The 19,390-nt window shown below is 35.0% G+C and overlaps 1 protein-coding gene across 1 annotated transcript in view; it reads right to left on the bottom strand.

Moving 5' to 3' along the window:
• The window catches only part of DACH2 (dachshund family transcription factor 2), a 661,323-nt gene that overhangs the window by 146,124 nt on the left and 495,809 nt on the right, over positions 1-19,390 (bottom strand). Inside the window, exon 5 of the mRNA XM_033108843.1 lies at positions 3,858-4,016. Within this exon, the coding sequence (XP_032964734.1) occupies positions 3,858-4,016 (159 nt within the window). The remainder of the gene's footprint in view (positions 1-3,857; positions 4,017-19,390) is intronic.

The following is a 19,390-nucleotide window of genomic DNA, read 5'->3' on the forward strand; positions in this document are numbered from 1 at the left end:
TTGCAAATGGTAAGATTTCATTCTACTTTAGGGCCAAGTAATACTCCATTGTATAAATGTACCACAGTTTCTTAATCCAGTTGTCTACCGATGGGCACTTCAGTTGTTTCCATGTCTCAGCTACTATTAATAGCACTGCAATAAATGTAGGGGTGCATACATTTTCTTGAATTAGTGTTTTGGATTTCTCTGAATAGATACCCAAGAATAGAATTGCGGGGTCATACGGTAGTTCCATTTTCATTTTTTTTTAATTAAAGTTTTTTTGGGGTGACAATTGTTAGTCAAGTTACATAGATTTCAGGTGTACAATTCTGTAATACATTATCTATATATCACATTGTGTGTTCACCACCCAGTTTTTCCATAGTGGCTGCACCAATCTGAAATTCCACCAACAGTGCATGAGGGTTCCCTTTTCTCCACATCCACGCCAGCACTTGTTGTTTGTTGATTTATTGATGATAGCCATTCTGACAAGAGTGAGGTGGTATCCCATTGTGGTTTTCATTTGCATTTCTCTAATGATTGGTCATGTTGAGCATTTTTTGCATATGTCTGTTGGCCATCTGTATGTCCTCTTTAGAGAAATGTCTCTTTATGTCCGCTGCCCATTTTTGAATTCGTTTTTTTTGTGTGTGTTGTATTGTATGAGTTTTTAAATAAATTTTGGATATTAACCCGTCAGATGTATCATTGGTAAATATCTTGTCCCATTCAATAGGATGCCTTTAGAAGAAAATATAGGAAGTAAATTTGTAGACATCACCCTTAGTAATATTTTTATTAATATATTCCCTCGGGCAAAGGAAGCAAAGGAAAAAATAAACATGGGGTTACATCAAACTAAAAAGTTTTTTCACAGCAAAGGAAACCATCAATAAAACAAAAAGGTGTCCTTCTGAATGGGAGAAGTATTTTTCACTTTGGTTTTGTGGGTACAGAGCCCCAGAGAGCAGGTTGCAGGCTCTCAGCCTCATGTGGGGAGGGTGCTGGCTCAGGTAGTAAATGGCCGTCAGCTGTGGCTAGTTGGCTGTCAGCTGTAACCATTGAGCCATTGGCCACTAATATAACTGCAGCAGCTACGTTGGGGAGTCGAGTCCAGTCGAGTCGAGGAGAGTCGAGAGTCGTCGGTTGGTTGGCAGAGGGCGGACAGCAGGTCGCACATCGTGTGAATCCAGCCTCCAGTGAGACTATAGTGGTATGACTCCCCTACCTATGGCTCCATGGGTGTTCCTTTTTGGCCTCACCATATCCTGCGTTCTTATGTGGGGAGCGGGAGCAGAGACCCTGCATGCTGCCCTGCATGACAGGTTTTTGATTGGAAGTTTCTATTGGCATATCTTCAAGCTTACTGATTATTTCTCCAAATATTTCCACAGTACTGATGAGTCAATTCAAGAAATACATTCTTCATTTTGTTGGAGTGTTTTTGATTTCCAGCATTTCCTTTTGATTTTTAGAGTTTCCATCTCTCTGCTTAAATTTCTCATTTATTGTTGTATGTTTTCTACTTTTTCCATTCTCTTAGTATATTAATCATAGTTATTTTAAACTCCAGGACTGACAATTCTAAAATATCTGCTATATCTAATTTGGGTTCTGATGCATGTTTTATCTCTTCAGACTGTGTTTTGTCTTTTTCATGACTTGTAAATCTTTTGTTGTTTGTTTAAGTTCAGAAATTGTATATTGACTAAAGGGAACTGAGGTAAACAGGCCTCTAGTGGGAGGTTTTATGTTTTTTTCTGGCTGGTAGTTGGGCTGTGTTTACTGTTTGCTGTAGCTGTTGTATTAGTAGCTGTAATCACCCCCCATGCCCCAGTTGTCTTTCATTTTCTCTAGAGAATCCGTATTAAATTGAGCTTGAGATTTTCAGTTCTTTCAGTTGTAATCTCCTATTATTATACAGAGTCCTATTGCAGTGGTGGTAAAATGTGTAGGGAGGATAAGCATTCTATAATTTTATGATTAGGTCTCAGTCTTTTTGACAGCCTATGTCCTTGTGCTGTAACTTTCACAAGTGCTGCACAGCGTTTTTCCCCTCTTAGGTGAGACAGGAAGGCTAGACGAGGCTAGGGTTGAGTAATTCTCTTTCTCCACATGGACGGCTAAAGGGGCTGGAGCTGTGTATCTCCCTTCCCTCACATCAGTGGCTACAGGTGATAGAGTTTAGTATATTCCATCCCAAGGTCAGTTAGGCTCTAGCAAAACCAAGCAGTTTAAGCTCAGATAAAATAGTTTCCTTTGAGGCCAGGACTTTGTTAAAGAAAAGAATACTCTGGGCATATTTTGAAATGGTTACTTTTTTTCTTTCCCTGCTAGAAGTATGAGGGGAATTTTCTGAGGTCTTCACAGTGAGAACCTGACGGGGCTCCTGGAGGCAAAACTCATGAAAGTGAAGGGACTCCTTAAGTATCTCTAAAGCTAGTTCCACACTGAGTCTCCAGCAATTACTCGATTACATTTTAAATGCTTCTACCAAACTCCACCTGTGGCTCTTGCTCCCTGTATGCTGCATACAGATTTTCTGTATCTGCCTATCTCCAGTTTGGGGGATAGCTTTGCCCTGTGAATTCAATCTTGAATGAATTTAAAAGAGTTGTTGAGTTCTAGATTGTTCCAGTTTTGTGTATTTTTTTATTCTTGGTGTGAGGACAGGAGTGACAACTTCTAAGCTTTCTATATGTTAGACCAGAAGTCCTCTAAGTTTCCTTCGTTTATGACATGTCTACCTTAATCAGTCCTTTTCTGACTTCTCATAATGTAATGTTTATAACTTTTCTGGCATTTATTATGTCTTTCCTTAACATTCAATTTTTATGGGAGGTTTCTTCCTTATAGAGGAAGGAAAAAAAAAGAGATTATAACCTCTTTAAAGTAAAATACCATGTGGGGACAGAGTCCCAGAGAGCAGTTTCCAGGCTCTTAGCCTCACGTAGAAAGGTGCTGGCTCAGGTCGTAAATGGCCATCGACTGTGATTGGATGGCCATCAGCTGTGGCTAGTTGGCCGTCAGCTGTAACCCAATGAGCCATTGACCACTAACATAACTGTTGTGGCTACACTAGCAGAAAATGGGGCCTACCAAGAAGATGGTGGCTGAGCTAGCAAAAGCAGATTGTAACACGTGAGGCTTGTTGGCAGAGAAGCGGATGGCAGGTTGCGGATAGTGTGGCTCCTGCTTCCTGTGTCTCCAACCCAGCCGCCAGCGAGACTATAGTGGTATGACTCCCCTATCTATGGCTCCACGGGTGTTCCTTTTTGGCCTCACCATATCCTACGTTCTTATGTGGGGAGTGGGACCAGAGACCCCGCCTGACACCCCGCACGACAATCATCTAAACTTGATTTTCTGTACATTTCTAGTAGTTTGATTACTGAGTAATAATAATAGTTATAATTATACAGTACTTATTGTATGCAAGTCACTGTTATCAGTTTTCCCTTGATTATTTTCAGTCTTCACAATAACCTTAATGTGTGGGTATATTTTTATTTCTACTTTGTAGTTATGGACACTGAGACTTAGAAAAATTAAGTGACTTCTCCAATGTCAAACAGTGATATGGAATTCAAAACGTGGAATTTAAACCCATTTATATGACTAGCATAAATTCTTAACTACTCCGCTACATGGTCTCCTATGTACCTCTACTCTGCTACATGACCTCTCAATCCATCTCAACTCTATAAACCCCACCCTTTCAAATGAATCCCTCTTTGTCTATCTTTCTGATTTAAATTGTTAAACCTTTTTGAAGAGAAACAGACTAGCCCTGCTTGCCCAAGGTATCCAGTGGGTCTTGCATGGTATTTTTCTCAACACAGCAAGTTTTGAGAGGACAGTATACATACTATTGGTCAACAGGTGGTTCTGCTGCAGTGGATTGAGGGTAGGAGCACCCCCAAGGCCTGGCTGGCCAGCCAGGGCTGCATGAGTAATTCCATGTTGGGGTCCAGGAGCAGCATGAGGAGACTGCATCTTATCCTTATCCCAGGAGGGTTCACTTCCACCTGAAAAACATTCATATGAACAGTTTGCCATTTGTCCACTTTCTAGGAGAAGGCTTTTTCAAAATTCCTTTTTAGAGTTTTAATTATTATTACTTTTTAGAAAATTATTATTAAACATAGGTAAGTCATTTTAATATGGCTGTAAAAACTTTTAATAGCTTTGGATTTAAGCTGCCTCTGGGAAGACTAAACAATTCTCATTAATAATATAGGCTGACTTGCCTTACAGATAGTCTAAACAAATCTGGAATCATAATAAATAGCTTTTGAAAGCACTCATATGGTGAAGACCATTAACTGACGACTACTCCTTCCCATCCCAACCCTAACATATATGTGCTATATTTTAATGAAGAGCAGTTGCTGTTCACTCAAATAGAGCACACTCATTTGTAAGAGCAGGAACATGCAAAAATATGTGTTAAGAAACAAAATGATCAGTCATTTTGTTCTCAGATCCAGTCCTCAGAAAGCTAATCTCTTCACAGACAGCAAGCTTTTGTACAGAATAAAATGGATAAAATATAAAACTATGGCTCCCAATTTGAAGTTATACTTTACTTTGATCATCCATGCTAGAAAGTGAAGTGTGCATAAATGCAGACTATTATATTATTGTAATGATCTACTGTTGTATAGCTGTTTCATTTGGCAATCAGCATACTTCGGGGACAGAACCATATAGGAAACAACTACATTGTTTCCAGTGCATATTTTAAGGAAAATACTTCCAATAGAGGGGTAAGTGGTTGACATCCAATCACTTCAGTTGCAGACAGTCTAGCTTTAGAAAACAAAATGGTTGTGTGTGCAGCTCCATCTATATGCTTGATGTGGTTCCTTCAGGGATCTGGTTTGACTCCCATTCCCATGCTGGGATTATGACATTAGCATCTCCACCTGGTTGACTCCATCCCATATGCTGCCTAAAACATTGACCTTGTTTTGTGGAGGGGTTTAGGCCTGGGAATCTTGGGAACTCTGTAAAATATGTACATTTACTTGTTTAAATAAAAGGTAGGAAGAAATCAACATGCTGATATTCCTAACATTCAACATTGTAATTATTTTCACTTCTTTGAGTTCCCTCCTAAGCTTTGTTCACATGGATACTCAATTTTACATTGCAAACACTCTGCCATGTTGTTTCAGGTATCATATTTTCAAAGTGTAATGGCTACATAGTAGTCTACTGAGTTAATGTACTATAATTTATTAAACATTAGACTTTGAGTTTTTAAATTTCTCACTATTATAAATTACACCATAAAAACAATATTCATTTGAATTATTTCCTTAGGATCAATTAACTTCCTGGAGTGGGATTTCTGAGTCAAAAAGGTAGAACATTTTTATACTTTTGCTTTCAGGTGCCACATTACAAAAGCAGATTTTAGAGCTGAAGACTTTTTAAGGAAATATTTTCACAGCTAATTGGTATTATCCCTGAGGATTTAAATTTTATTTAAGCAAACCGTCTACTAGAATCTCTGAGAGGCTTTTGTTTTTAACCTTTCTACCCATTCATGTACTCCTACTCCAGCTCTAGAAATCTACCTCCAACTCAGGATTCTTTCAAACTTACTTGTGGCCAAAGTCCATCCCTAATCCAAAATTGGAGGTCTCGACCAGTCTCTAATTAATGAGTTCTAAACAAGGAAACATCAGATTCTCCAGCAGCATATGTAAAGGCTAAGGGCTTACTTGGACAAAGAGTTTCCAATCAAATGGGGGAAGAAATAAGCAGCTAATTGTTCAGTTCCTGCTATAAGCAATTCAGTTACCATGCATGGAAGCTCAAAGATTTGTTTGAATTTGATATACTGGCTTAATGGACCAGAAATCTTTCCCTTGATCATGTGGAGGTTTGATGTGTTCATTGAAAACGTGCAACACTCCTACGATTACACATAATCGTTCTCTCTTTTCATCCAAATGTTTGCTGTTGTATAGTCTTTGCCTAAGAGCAGGGAGGTAATTTATGGTTGGTGCATTGACATAAGTTAGCATTCACAAATTTGAAATTCCAATTAAAGTCAATAAGGCATTGTTATGCTGCAATGAACAGGGATGGTGGGAGAAGGAAAATATTTTAATAAACGATGAAAGTAACCACATTGCAACACTGAGAATTCTTCATAGCAACATTGGGCCAATAAACATGATTAATATCATAAAATGCAAAAATTTGAAAGATCAATTGTTGAGCAAAAATGGAAACACTCCATCATTTTAGCACTGTGTCCAATATATGAAATTACCTCACCATTACAGAACTGTAATTTGTAAAATGATGATCAAAACTTTGACAAAGAAAGATATATTTAGAAGACACTAAATTATATCACTGATATTAATATGGTATTGCAGCATCACAGCATCAACAGCATACAGCAATATTAGAGCTGAGACTATGTCAATACTTATTTTATAAATTGAGAAACTGTTAGTCTACATTCAATATTAAATGGTACATTAGGTATTAGTCTAATGTTTTATACATAATATATTCCAAATACATTGGAATAGAAATGTTTTTTTAAAAAAAGACCTCATTAAAGGATTCCAAGGTGTTTGTTTGTGCTTTGAGGAGAGCTTAAGATGAACATTTCCCAATAACTCTCATCTTTTTAACTACTGTGTTAAAAATGATGGAAGGAGGGTAGTTTCTGGCTATTCCCATCTTCACTGAGTATGAATATAAGAAATTATCTTACACTCTGAAGGCAACTGTATGTGAAGTGAGTGACTGAAGAATGTGGGACCTCCTTGATATTTGCATTAGAAGGCATCAAAATTTTGGACACATTTTTGCCTTTTCATCTAAAATCTTTACCATTTTTAAATTTATGCAAATTGACTTATGACTCAATTTGGACGCTTTTGTAGCCCCAAATTTTTCACTGCCTATTTCCCTTTGCTAATTTGTAATAACATCCATGGCTCTTGAAGCTAACAAAATATTTTACCAATCGAATCTAGTGTAAACCTTTTTTTATTTTTTACCACTATGTAGAGGGCTTAGGTATCCACCTTCCTTTTCCTATCTATGTATCTATGTGTCTATCTATCGATCTGTCTATCTATGTATTATCTGTCTATCTCTAGATGTATTAATTTGCTAGGACTGCCATAACAAAATGCCATATACTAGAGACTAATGTTTGTGTCCTCCCAAATTCATATGTTAAATCCTCATTCCCAATGGGATAGTATTTAGAGGTGGGGCCTTTGGGAGTTGATTAGGTCATGAATGGAATAAGTGACTTTACGAAAGAGATGCAAAGAGCTCCTGAGCCCCCTTTTTCCATATGAGGGCACAGAAGAATAGTGCTGTCTATGATCTAGGAAGGGGGCCCTCACACGACACTGAATCTGCCAGCATCTTGACCTTAGTTTTCCAGCCTCCAGGACTGTAAGAAATACATTTATGTTTATAAACCACCCAGTCTATGGAATTTTTGTTATAGCAGCCCAAATGGACAAAGACACCACAGAATAGGTAGCTTAAATGACAAAAGTATATTTTCTCACAGTTCTGGAGCCTAGAAATCCAAGATCAAGATGTCAACAGGTTTGGTTTCTCCTGACACATCTCCTGCTGGCTTGCAGATAGCCACCTTTTCCCTGTGTCCTTATATGGTCTTTCATCTGTTTGTGCACATTCCTCGTATCTCTTTGCATGACTAAATTTTGTCACCTTATAATGACAGTAGCCAGATTGGATTAGGGCCCACTATTATGGCCTCATTTTAAATTAATCACCTCTTTAAATATGTTATATCCAAATATGGCCTGAGATACTGGGGGTTAGGGCTTTAACATTTGAATTTGGGAAGTGGGGACAATTCAGCCCATACCACTAGAGTATGCACCTTTTACTTAACAAGATCATATTAGCTTTGTAAGGGAATCCCTTTAGTAAAGAGGAGAAAAACTGGATAGTATTTCAACAAGGCATGTCTAAGAAACCAAGTAGGCAGTGCGTTGAGAACAACCTCATCAAAGTGTTCATCTTTCTTTCAAGAAACTTTGTATTAAATATAAACCTAATCAAAAACATTTTTAAATAGAGAAATTTAATGTAGAAAGTGTGGTGGCCAAGACATGGTAACAATCAACGTGTCCTTCGATAGATGAATGGATGAAGAAGTTGTGGGATGTATACACAACGGAATACTACTCAGCCATAAGAAAAGATGAAATACTGCCATTTGAGACAACATGGATGGATCTTGAGATTATAATACTAAGCACAATAAATCAGACAGAAAAAAGTCAAGAACCATATGACTTTACTCATATGTAAGATATAAAACTGAAAGCAACAAAGGAATAAGGCAAACAAAGAAACAAAAACTCATAGACACAGACAACAGTTCAGTGGTTACTAGAGGGTAAGGGGGGAAAGGAGGATCAATATATATGGTGATGGAAGAAGAACTGACTCTTGGTGGTAAACACACAATGCAACACATACATGATCTATTATAGAAATATACACTTGTAACTTACATAATTTTACTAACCATTGTCATCCTAATAAACGTAATAAAAAAAAGTGCAGCAAATTCTCAAGAATTGGATAAATGATTTCAGCTTTTCAGTATCAACTACCTATCACTACTTTAGCTCAATATTTACTAAAACTAAAACTGTAAAATACATAGTATAGACACTGTTACTACATTAATACTATAGTTAATTAATTTAATGTTAATTTTTCCAATAAGAAAGCTAGAGAGAACTACTTTTTTATAAGCCCCCACGTAGTAGAAATATATATATTCCTAATTAGAATCAATGTAAAATAATGAAGTGATGAACTATGGGAAAATATTTGATAATGCATTTGATAAACTTGTTGCCTTAGTTAATAACCATTTGCAACTTTATTTTTTCCCTTTTAAAACCTATTGTAAAATGTTAGGGTTCTCAGAGGATTGCTTATTTTTGTTGCTTTTTCTTTGTGGGGGATGTGGTAGAGGGCAGAGACTGCTGAATCATGGGGCCTTTACAATACACATAGAATTTCCATTTACTTAAAACAATATTTTTTAAAAAAGGAGCAGGAACATAATTTGAGTAGGATCCAAGGCAGTATTTTAGTTCATCAAAATTTTCCAAACCCCCTTCTTCCGACACATCTAATAACATAATGCTTAGTATGATCAGGTTTGTGAAAAGTATGGAAAATATTAGGTGTGTCAAAAAATTATCATAGGCCTACAAGCCAAAACCTCAAAGTATTTAAAATGGATGTAAACTAAATACAACAGTAAGATTCTAAATATAAGTACCAAACATCATTCATAAACTTAACACTCTCATTTCATCAGATTGCTGGTCTTCACTTTCTTAATGTGCATTGCTTTTAAGAATAAGTAAAGGGAGCTGACAAAACATTCATAGCACAGTGAAGGGTATCAGGATAATTTAGTACTCAGGGTTCATCACCCCCTCCCATTAGGGGTTAGTAATATTCTATAAATGCATAGGCTATTATTTCTCTGGGTTTGAGTTTCTAAGGTTTAAATTAATCATATATGAGGGTTTCATATTTTAAAAAAGGATCTGTCTTCTGACTCAATTTGGGAGTGCCTTTTGAAGTTTAAGTGGAACAATAAATATAGTAGGACTTGCTATTATAAATTGGAAAGCACAACTGTATAGATTACATATATAGATTAATTATTAAGTCCAAAAGTATGGGTTTGGGTATGAAAAATGTAAACATTTACAACAAGCTGCCTTTACTTTCATTCAGTCTTTTGTAGCTACCATAAAACACATAACTCAAGATTACTTGAAAATATGGACTTAAATTGATTGTGTTTCCAGGAATCTTATGTACATAAAGCACAGAACAAGCAGCCAAATGGGAAGCTGTCGGAGTCTATGTAACAAACTTGTTTTCTCATTCATAGAGTATTTTGTTTCAAGTCCTGGCTGAGTGCACATTGTTTGATGAACCTAAAGAGCATGTAGGCTCTTATCGTAAAAAAACGTTGTCATAATAAGCAGTAAAGTCTTCCTTTTACTTTAAATAATAATAATATGATATGTGTAGGGAGAGAGACAGACAGACAGAGACAGGCAGAGACACAGAGAGATGGACACTAATTCAGGGTTTAGAACATTCCTAAGCACCAGTATGTGAATGGAAAACTAGGAATATGTGTACAGAGGTATTGTAATCTGCAAAGCTTGTCATATTATACTTTTAGTTGGTTTTCTTATATGCATTCACAAAATAGAACATTCAGCAATTTTCTAGATTGCTCCAGATTGGTAATGCAAAACATGAACTGTATCTGGAATTTCAACTGATATTTATAGAAAATAAGTAACAAGTATTCACCTGAAAATGTTGAATATGTCTTTTTTTTTAGCAGTTTGTCTTCTCTTTTGCTTTGAAATGTTGCCTACAGAAACAGCCACACCCCAGGACTACCGTGTTTCCCCCAAAATAAGACCTAACCGGAAAATAAGCCCTAGCATGATTTTTCAGGATGACATCCCCTGAACATAAGCCCTAATGTGTCTTTTGGTGCAAAAATTAATATAAGACCCGGTCTTATTTTTGGGGAAACACGGTATGTGGGCTAAGAGTTTCAAGTTTCCTCAGAGGTACAATAGTGGCTCACTGATGGACCTCTAGAGTTGCACTCTCCAATACAGTAGTCACTTTTCAAATGTGGCTATTTAAATTTTCATATATTAAAATGGGATGAAATGGAAAATTAAAGTCCTCAGTTTCACTAGTCACATTTCAAGTGCTCAAAACTCACATATGGGTCATGACTACCATATTGGAAGTGGAGATATTGGGCATTTCCTTCATTGCAGAAAGTTAGTGCTTTCTAGAGTATAAGGACTCACTGATTAGTTTGTGTAAGCAGTTTAAACCAGAGGTATCTATAGCATCTTCACTTAAACACACCCAATACTAAATTGACCATTATTCAAAGAAAGGAATCTTGATTTTATTCTCTATATCTGGCAGCTGTATCATTAAATTGTTTAAACTTAAATTTTTTGAGTTCCTAATATGCGTCAGGTGCTATTCTCAGGTACTCGGAATACAAAGATAATAGGCAGAGTCCTTGCCCTCAAAGATATTTGTCTAATAAGCCTCACTGCCATCTCTCTACCTCTTTACTCTTTTCTAAAGTGGCTAAGTTCCTATAAATGATTTGTCATTGGTTTGATTCCTATTGCCACTGACACTGCCTTCATTTGTACCCTTACTCTTCTCTTATTTGTACTATCTCAAGAGCCTCTCAACTGACTTTCCTATTTGTAGGCTCTTCTCCTCCAAATGACCCGTCACTGCTACCAAAACAAGCTATCAAAAACAAAACTAAAGGAGGATTACCAGAAAGGAAAATTGGAAAAGTGGAGGGAAAAACTGAGCACAGCAGTATCCAGAAAGCAAGAAAAGAATACCTCGGATCCATGATCACAAAGTTTACATACGTCAAACACTAGTAAAGAAGAGTGAGTATGGACCAGCATGTTCTACAACTATCCTATCAATGTACCAGCATCACTTTAATTAGGGAAAAAACCACACACAAAAAACAGCTCTACACATTTATCATCATCATCGCCATCCTAAAGAATACGGAGTCAAGTCCAAAAGTTTTAAATATTAATTGTGCATAAGTTTACATCTGGATTTAATGGGAAACTATTGCTTAACAGTATACTTAATAATTAAAAATTAAGAATTCACCACAGGCTTACCCAAGTAAATTACAACTGACTCATGTATCATTCTAAGAATTAGGCTGACATGTTTCACTAAGTAAACATAAAACTCAAAGTCCCAGAACATTTGTTTCTAAATTAAAATACTACAAGATCTACATATTCCCAGTGAGCCACTTTAAAGCACAGTGGCTAAAACCTGAACATTGTATTATTGAGATTCAAAGATTAGTTCAGCTATACAGGGAATTAAATCACATGTAATGAAGGCATAGTACACTCCTATATGACCTGCTGAGTGTGATGACAGGGTTGAGAAAACTCTTGCAAACTGTTCATTTTGCATAACTTGAAAAAGACTCTGATTAAAAGAAATTTTGCCGTAGACATTGGAAGAAAATCAGTTTTTGTCTGCTATTATTTTGCAATTTAAATTATAAACTTAATCACTCTCCTGTGAACGCCATGTATTTTAAAATTGCCCTTGTTTTATGCTGGCATAATTTTGTGTTTCCTGGAGCCAAATAAAAGAAATCCTTCAATTTCATATAAACTATACACTGTGGCTAGTGCAGAACTTTTTGCATGTGACAAGATAGTTTTTTGAAGTTTGGATTCATTTCTTTCTTGTGTAACTAGTACAAGTTGAAAGATTCTCAGAAACTATTTCAAGTTCAAGCCATTCACAGTACTTTATTTTCTGAATTTGAGTTCTTTCTGTCACACTTAATAGCATGCGGTCTGTCTAAATGACAACCATATTATCAAGTAACTTTGCAATAAATAATCACATAATACTAACACCTATCTTTTTCCATTTTTCTGTCATATCTCTGAAATATTTCACATCAACTGCTGAGAATAAATGCTAAGGATTTATTTTAAAGAGAAGGGTCCTATAATTCATAAGCTGTGACATATGCTCTTGTGAAATATACCTTAAATTGTTAGGTCCCTAAAGAGAAGTATGCATGCCCCTGAAAATACAAAAGATGATCTATAAAGGTAGAGCAAGATATTCAAGTTTCAATTTTCATTTTTTATTTTAATTAAAAAGTAAGTACATTATGTTTCACTAATATTTAAGATACAGATCATCACTGATACCCTCAACAGTCAAAAGCTAGAGGTATCTCAAAGGACAAGTGGGATTTCACAGCAGAGCAAGTGGCTGGCCATTGGTAACTCCAGTCTGTCAGGTACTCTTATCCCATTGTGATGTGATCTATGTATGCCCAAATGAGTGGATTAATGACTATGTTATTTATTTTTAATTTACCTCTTATTTGATGGACAACACAACACAACCACAGACTGAAGATAATGTAAGTTCAGGAGAACAATAAAATAGCAGATCTGCAACTTGTCTTGCTTCTTATAGGGAACTCTTTGTCACCTTCATTAAGAGGTGAAAATCTTGTCAACATCATTAAATTGGACACATTAATCACATTACTCTCATTGACATTAATAATATATTTCTAAAAGCTTTTATATCAAAACACATTAATTAAAATCTTGTTTTTCAATCTTAGTCTCACCATTTAATTTCTTTCTTATGTACATACTTTAGTACATGTATATAGATAATAATAAAACTTATACATGCTAAGAGAGCATGCTCATTATTTACCTGATAGAGTGCATGAACAAAATATTTCAGACAAGTCCCTTAAAAAATTTTTTAAAGGGAGCGCAAATTTCTTTTCACAATCAATGAGAAATCTTCTCAAAATATTAGATTCACAGTGTTAAATTTTTACAATCCTCATTTTTCATTTTCTTATACACTTGATTTATGGTCTACAAACCTATCATTTACATAATTTAAGTACTGCTTCTGTTACACTGTTAATTTAACCAAATAAGCCATATATTTTTTTCTCATCAATTTTTTTTATTAGTTTCAGGTGTAAAAAACAATGAAATAGTTAGACATTTACACCTCTCACAAAGGCCAAGGGCAAGACATGGAAAGGGCAGAATAATTCATCTTCTCCGTGTTTTAGCCCCCCCCAATATTGATATATATAATTACAGTTATACATATGACTGATACGCACAGTACATATATATTAATATAATCCCTATGAGTATTAATACTTACCTGCCACAGTAATCTTTATAAGTATCAAAAAATGATTGGGGGAACTTTAAAGTGGTCTCTAGACAACAATTCATTTTTCCCAGAAAATTAAAATGAAGCCATTATGATCTTTTATAATAAATCAGGAGAGTTAATTATTACTCATCTAACAACTTTTCTTGTTGGGATTTCAGGTGTCTATTTGTGTGCTTTGGAGTGGTGAGGTTAGAGTAATCTTACTTGACTGGCAGCTGTCAACTAGTAAAAGTCTATGAAAAACAGTGGCAGATACAGACAGATGTAAAATAGAGAGGGAAAGACTATATCCTCCCAAAATTAGAATAGCATAGTAGAAATGGGATCAGACAGACCTAGGGCCAAGATTCATCTTGGCTCCTCCAACTAATATTAATAGCTGTATGTTTTGGAAAAGATACTAAAGCTCTTTGAGCCCCAGTCTGTTGATATCTATAAATGGAGAAAATAATATCTACCTATTCTATGATTACTGTAAGGAGTAAATGGAAAAAAAAAACATGTAAAACATTTAGCACAATAGCTGGATATGTTAAGCACTAAATATCACATATTTTAGAATATTAAAGACAAAGTAAAATGTTTTAGCTGTTGACATCAGACGTCTTTAGAATATGTTTTCTTTTTTAATAACATTACCACCATGATGAAGACCACCAGTGACCCTGAGAACTAAACAATCCACAAAGCAAAAATCCATTATTTTTGCAGGTAGTACATTTTTTTGCATGGCCATATGCATTCTAATATACGTTCCTTAAAATGAACTGTATAATCAGGTATGTTAAAGCACCGAAAAGCAAGAATTCACAATATGACTGTACTGGGCTACTTCCAACAACATATCAAGTGGTTTAGCAGATATAATTACTGTCAAGCCTTGCCAAGGATTTGAAATGTGCCCATTAATTCAGCAATTCCCAATCTGTCCATCAGTCAGTCATACTTTAAAAATATGCCTGTCACCCTGTAGGTGAAGGAATCTATTCTATTGATAATTACACTATAAAATCTCTTTGAATATTTAAATATATACTCCAAACTTTTTCTTAAAAGACATCATATTAGCTAAATAAAACTTTGTCTCAAAAGCAGATGCAAGAAAAAGATACAGAAAATAGTGGGTATGTCAGAAAGTTTATACACACACACACACAAAACAACTGAGTGTATTTAGGAGGGTGAGTGAGATATAAACAACTATGTATAGCCTGGTCCCTTCTTGGGAAAGCAGAGGCAAAATGTTCTTTTTTCTCTCTCTCTCTGTGCAGAGGAAATGGAGTTTGGCTGGCAGGCAGTGGGTAATAGTCCAAGTGTTTCTTGAAAGAAGAACCATAAGAAAGAGCAACATATTTACTAAGATTGAATAAGCACTAAAATGAAAGGAATGCTGGTAGAAAGAGTGGTTCATAACTTTTTTCAAATGTTTTCATGTCACTCTAAAATGAAGGCAAAATATAAGAGAAGAGAGGAAAGACACAGGCAGACAAAATGAAAGTGCAAGATACAGAGAAAAGGAGAATTTCAGCAGGAAAGAAATAATCATTTTACTCAAAGACAAAATCAACACTAGAGAAAAACGTTTACACTTTTAAGGCTTCTAGCTAAAGACTCAAATTCATAGAAAGCTATAAAACTGCAAAATATAATAAATTGAAATATAAGCACAAATCTAATATAACAATATAAAGGAAAGGTACATATATTTTTTTAAGTTGATGCATTTGAGTGAATATACCAAAATCTATTTTAAATGGAAAAAAGGAGTGTAAAGGAACACAGCTTTTTAAAAATAAATGGGAAAAAAAAGGAAGTAGGAAATGGAGTAGGGGAAAGGAAATGAGTAATTATACAATCAAAGTAACAATAGCGCTACATAAAAATTATAAATTTAACAAGAAACACTAAGTCTGGGTTCTTAGTGCTAGGGATGTATGGAATGAATTTTTCCCTTCTATTAAAAGAGAAATTGTGAGTTACTATTTATTGTATCAAAGAGGTTCATAAATGGGTTTATCACTATGTGAGTAATTAAAACTACAATTAGCAGTTATGGGCCACTACTTAGAAAAAATTACAATATATAACTCTACTATCTATGGGAATCACATTTATTGAACACTAACAATGTGCCAGAAAAATGTTCAAAGCACACTGAGCACACGATATGTGCCAGAAACTATTCATCTAGCTCTCATAACAACCCTATATGGTAGGTACTACAATCAGTCACGTTTCAGAGAGAAAACTTGGGCAAAAAATGATTAAGTCATTTGCCCAAGCTCATTCAACCAGTAAGGAATTAAACCAAAACAGGCTCCAAAATGTACACAATAAACCACTATCATCAACTGTTGCTTATATAAGGCATATTGATGTAAGTACTTTTAGCTGAAGCTTTTATTGTGAATGTGCACACAGTTTTGTCACAGGAACAAAATGAGACACTTCGTGAAAAGAAGTGATAAAGTGGTAGTTTCAAAGATCGGCTGTATGCGATGTCAGAGGGGTAAGATTGGGGGAGGGGGGTTATCATTCTGTGAGGGATATAAATGATAAATGTCTACCTATTACAGTGTTTTGTACACATGAAACTAATAAAAATATATATATGTAATTTGAGTGTTATATCTTAAATACACTCTAGTTCATGTTTTACAAAAGTCATGTATGTACTTCTTTCCCTAACTTTGCATACTTTTCTTATTTCGTATATGTGCATTGATTTTTGTGAAAAATTTAAATCTCTTATTTTTAAGATCCTCCAAAATGACATAAATTATATTTCATTCTTCCTTAATTCTTACACATTATTGTTCTGTAATGAAGAAGAGTAACATTCTGAGATCACAAAGAAAGTATTGATTCAAATAACAGCAACATTGTGTACCAATTTAAACATTTATTAAATTCTAACTAAACTAAAAAAAAAACCAAAAGAAAAAAACAGGCTTTCTAGGCCAAGAGCTATAGTGACCAGACCAGTGAGTCACGAAGTGGGAAGGCCTTCAAAGAAAACTTCTCAATTGCAATTAGGCAGGAAAGTCACTTTTGTATTCAGGTCCTTCTTTTAAATGTAAGTCTTTAAAAAATATAAACCACATAGGCTAACTCTGGATAGTTTTCCCTGCCATTTGAAAATGAGGGTGAGGCTGCAAAGGAAAAAAGGAAAAAGGCCAAGTTGATGTCTGAAGAGAGAAAAAAGAGTGGAAAAATGACACATCTTGGAAGTCAATCCCTGAAAAGAACACAGAATATATAAGGCCTAATGCCACAACTGAAAACAATTATTCAAGTGGGAAAGGCAGCATTATTGCATCCAATATGATTGTCAACACTTGTTTAATTTTCGTAAAAATATGGTAAAAGCTATGGACTTAAAGCAATAAAAATATACCTAATTCAAAATATAAGGAAAATGCTGTAAGAGGATGATATATATATAGATATAGATATAGATATGTATATCTATATCTATATATCCTCAATTTCCAACCTCTATTTAACCAGCTTGAACAAATTTTCAAGTAGTACATTAGACAGTCATCAGAAATAAGACTGTTTTCCTGATGAAAAATGGGAACACATCCTTTCTGCAGCTGCGTTTTTTTCCTGTGTTTAATCTTTTTTAATTTTTTATTATTTTCAGGTGTACAAAGCAATATACTAGACATTTAAACCCCTCATAAATTGATATCCCACCCCCAAGCTACTACCCCTCTGACATCTTACATAGCCATTACATTACCATCGACTATCTTCCCTATGTTGAACCCCACATCTCGTGACTATGTAAACCTATAGATTTAGTTATAGTGACATTCAATATTATTCTACTTCAGCTCTTCAGGTGTATAGCACATTGGTCAGGCATCTACACAGTCTATGATGTGATCCCCCTGATAAGTCCAGTGCCCACCTGGGAACTTACATGATCTTTACAACATTGTTGATTATATTCCCCATACTGTATTAACTACCAATTTGTATTTCTTAATGCCTTCACCTTTTTCACCCTGCCCCCAACCGCATTCCCATTTAGAATTGAAGGACAGATAAGGAGCTTCCCAGACAAGAAAAAGCTGAAGGAGTTCATCACCACCAAACAAGTATTAAAAGGAATCTTAGAGGGACTTCTTTAAGATAGGAGGGGGGTTAAGGATTGGTGAATAGGGAAGGGATTAAGTAGTACAAATTGGTTGCTCTACAGTAGTCATGGGGAGGTAGGGGATACCATAAGGAATATACTTAATAATATTGCATTTTTAATATTATATGCTTACCATATCATAAAGAAATAAATTCAAGAAAATAAAATCAAGCATGACAGAATGGAGTCAGACATGTATACAGATTTGGGAGTGAAACACATGGTCTCAACTCTATATTAATTGAGTCCTAGATAAAGAAAATGTCTTGTTTTAAAACTGAGGACAAAAGAGTCATTATGGACTAAATAATTAGAATAAATTTATTAGGTGAAAAATCCACTAACATTTTTTAAACAAAATAATGTTAAGTTTAGGTGAGATATGCACTAAATTTTCAAGTGCTCAAGAACTTCCAGAACTGCTTCAGAAAGTTGCAAGAACAATGGGATAAGTGTGTTCAAAGCGTGGGGAATAATTTGAGGGGAATTAGTGGCAATGTGTCTTTTACTGTAGTACATTTTTATTTAAACATTCACCATATATTTTGACTACAACTCATACACATACATGCATATATAACAGGCAGATGTTTCAAAAACAGAATTCTGTGTTCTATACTAGATAGAATGGTTAGATAATCCTTAGTTAATTTTAACAAGTTTTAGTTTCTCAGGAGTAGTGCAATAGTTAGGAAAGTCTTAGAATCTTTCAGTCATGGTTCAGTATGCATTTTCAAAATTCATCAAGAGTTGGAGGAGCAAAATTGACCTTAAAATAAAAATATAAAACAATTTAATATGCTTGGGAATTTTAAAAATTGAAATTTTACCATCATTAAACTCTTTGAACTTGCTCTTCATGGTATGTGTGGTATGCTCAGAAAAAAGGGAGTAGAATTTAAACAAATGAGTCTATTTTGCCTAAATATATATTTGTAATGGTGTGATTTACTAATGGACTAGATATTCTTTCACATAAAGACCTAATTCAGTTGCAAAATATATTTAGTATGAGATTCTCTATTTATTGTCTGCAGGCTACTAAATCCCAACGCATAACCACCATTAAGCTCAGACTCATTCTTGTAAGGATGAATGGTTTAAATATGCACAGTAGACCACACAGGCTCAGCTTATTAGGGCTGGCATTACAGCAAAGGTAGCAGCGACTTATAGCCAAAGAATGTCTGGTACTTTTGGCCCATTTACAGACTTTTGTTTTCAAGGTTGAAATCTGGCATGATGAATACATTCAGAAAAAAAAAAAAAAAAAAATCAACTATATCTGGCACTAAAAGCAAAGTCTGTATTTTAAATTTTAAAGGTAACTTTTTGAAGTGTTATAAAATAATGGTAGCTGCAAAATCATTGACGTTACAAAACTATAGG

The sequence above is a fragment of the Rhinolophus ferrumequinum genome, chromosome X (genome assembly GCF_004115265.2).
Source record: "Rhinolophus ferrumequinum isolate MPI-CBG mRhiFer1 chromosome X, mRhiFer1_v1.p, whole genome shotgun sequence".
Taxonomy (NCBI): Eukaryota; Metazoa; Chordata; class Mammalia; order Chiroptera; family Rhinolophidae; genus Rhinolophus; species Rhinolophus ferrumequinum.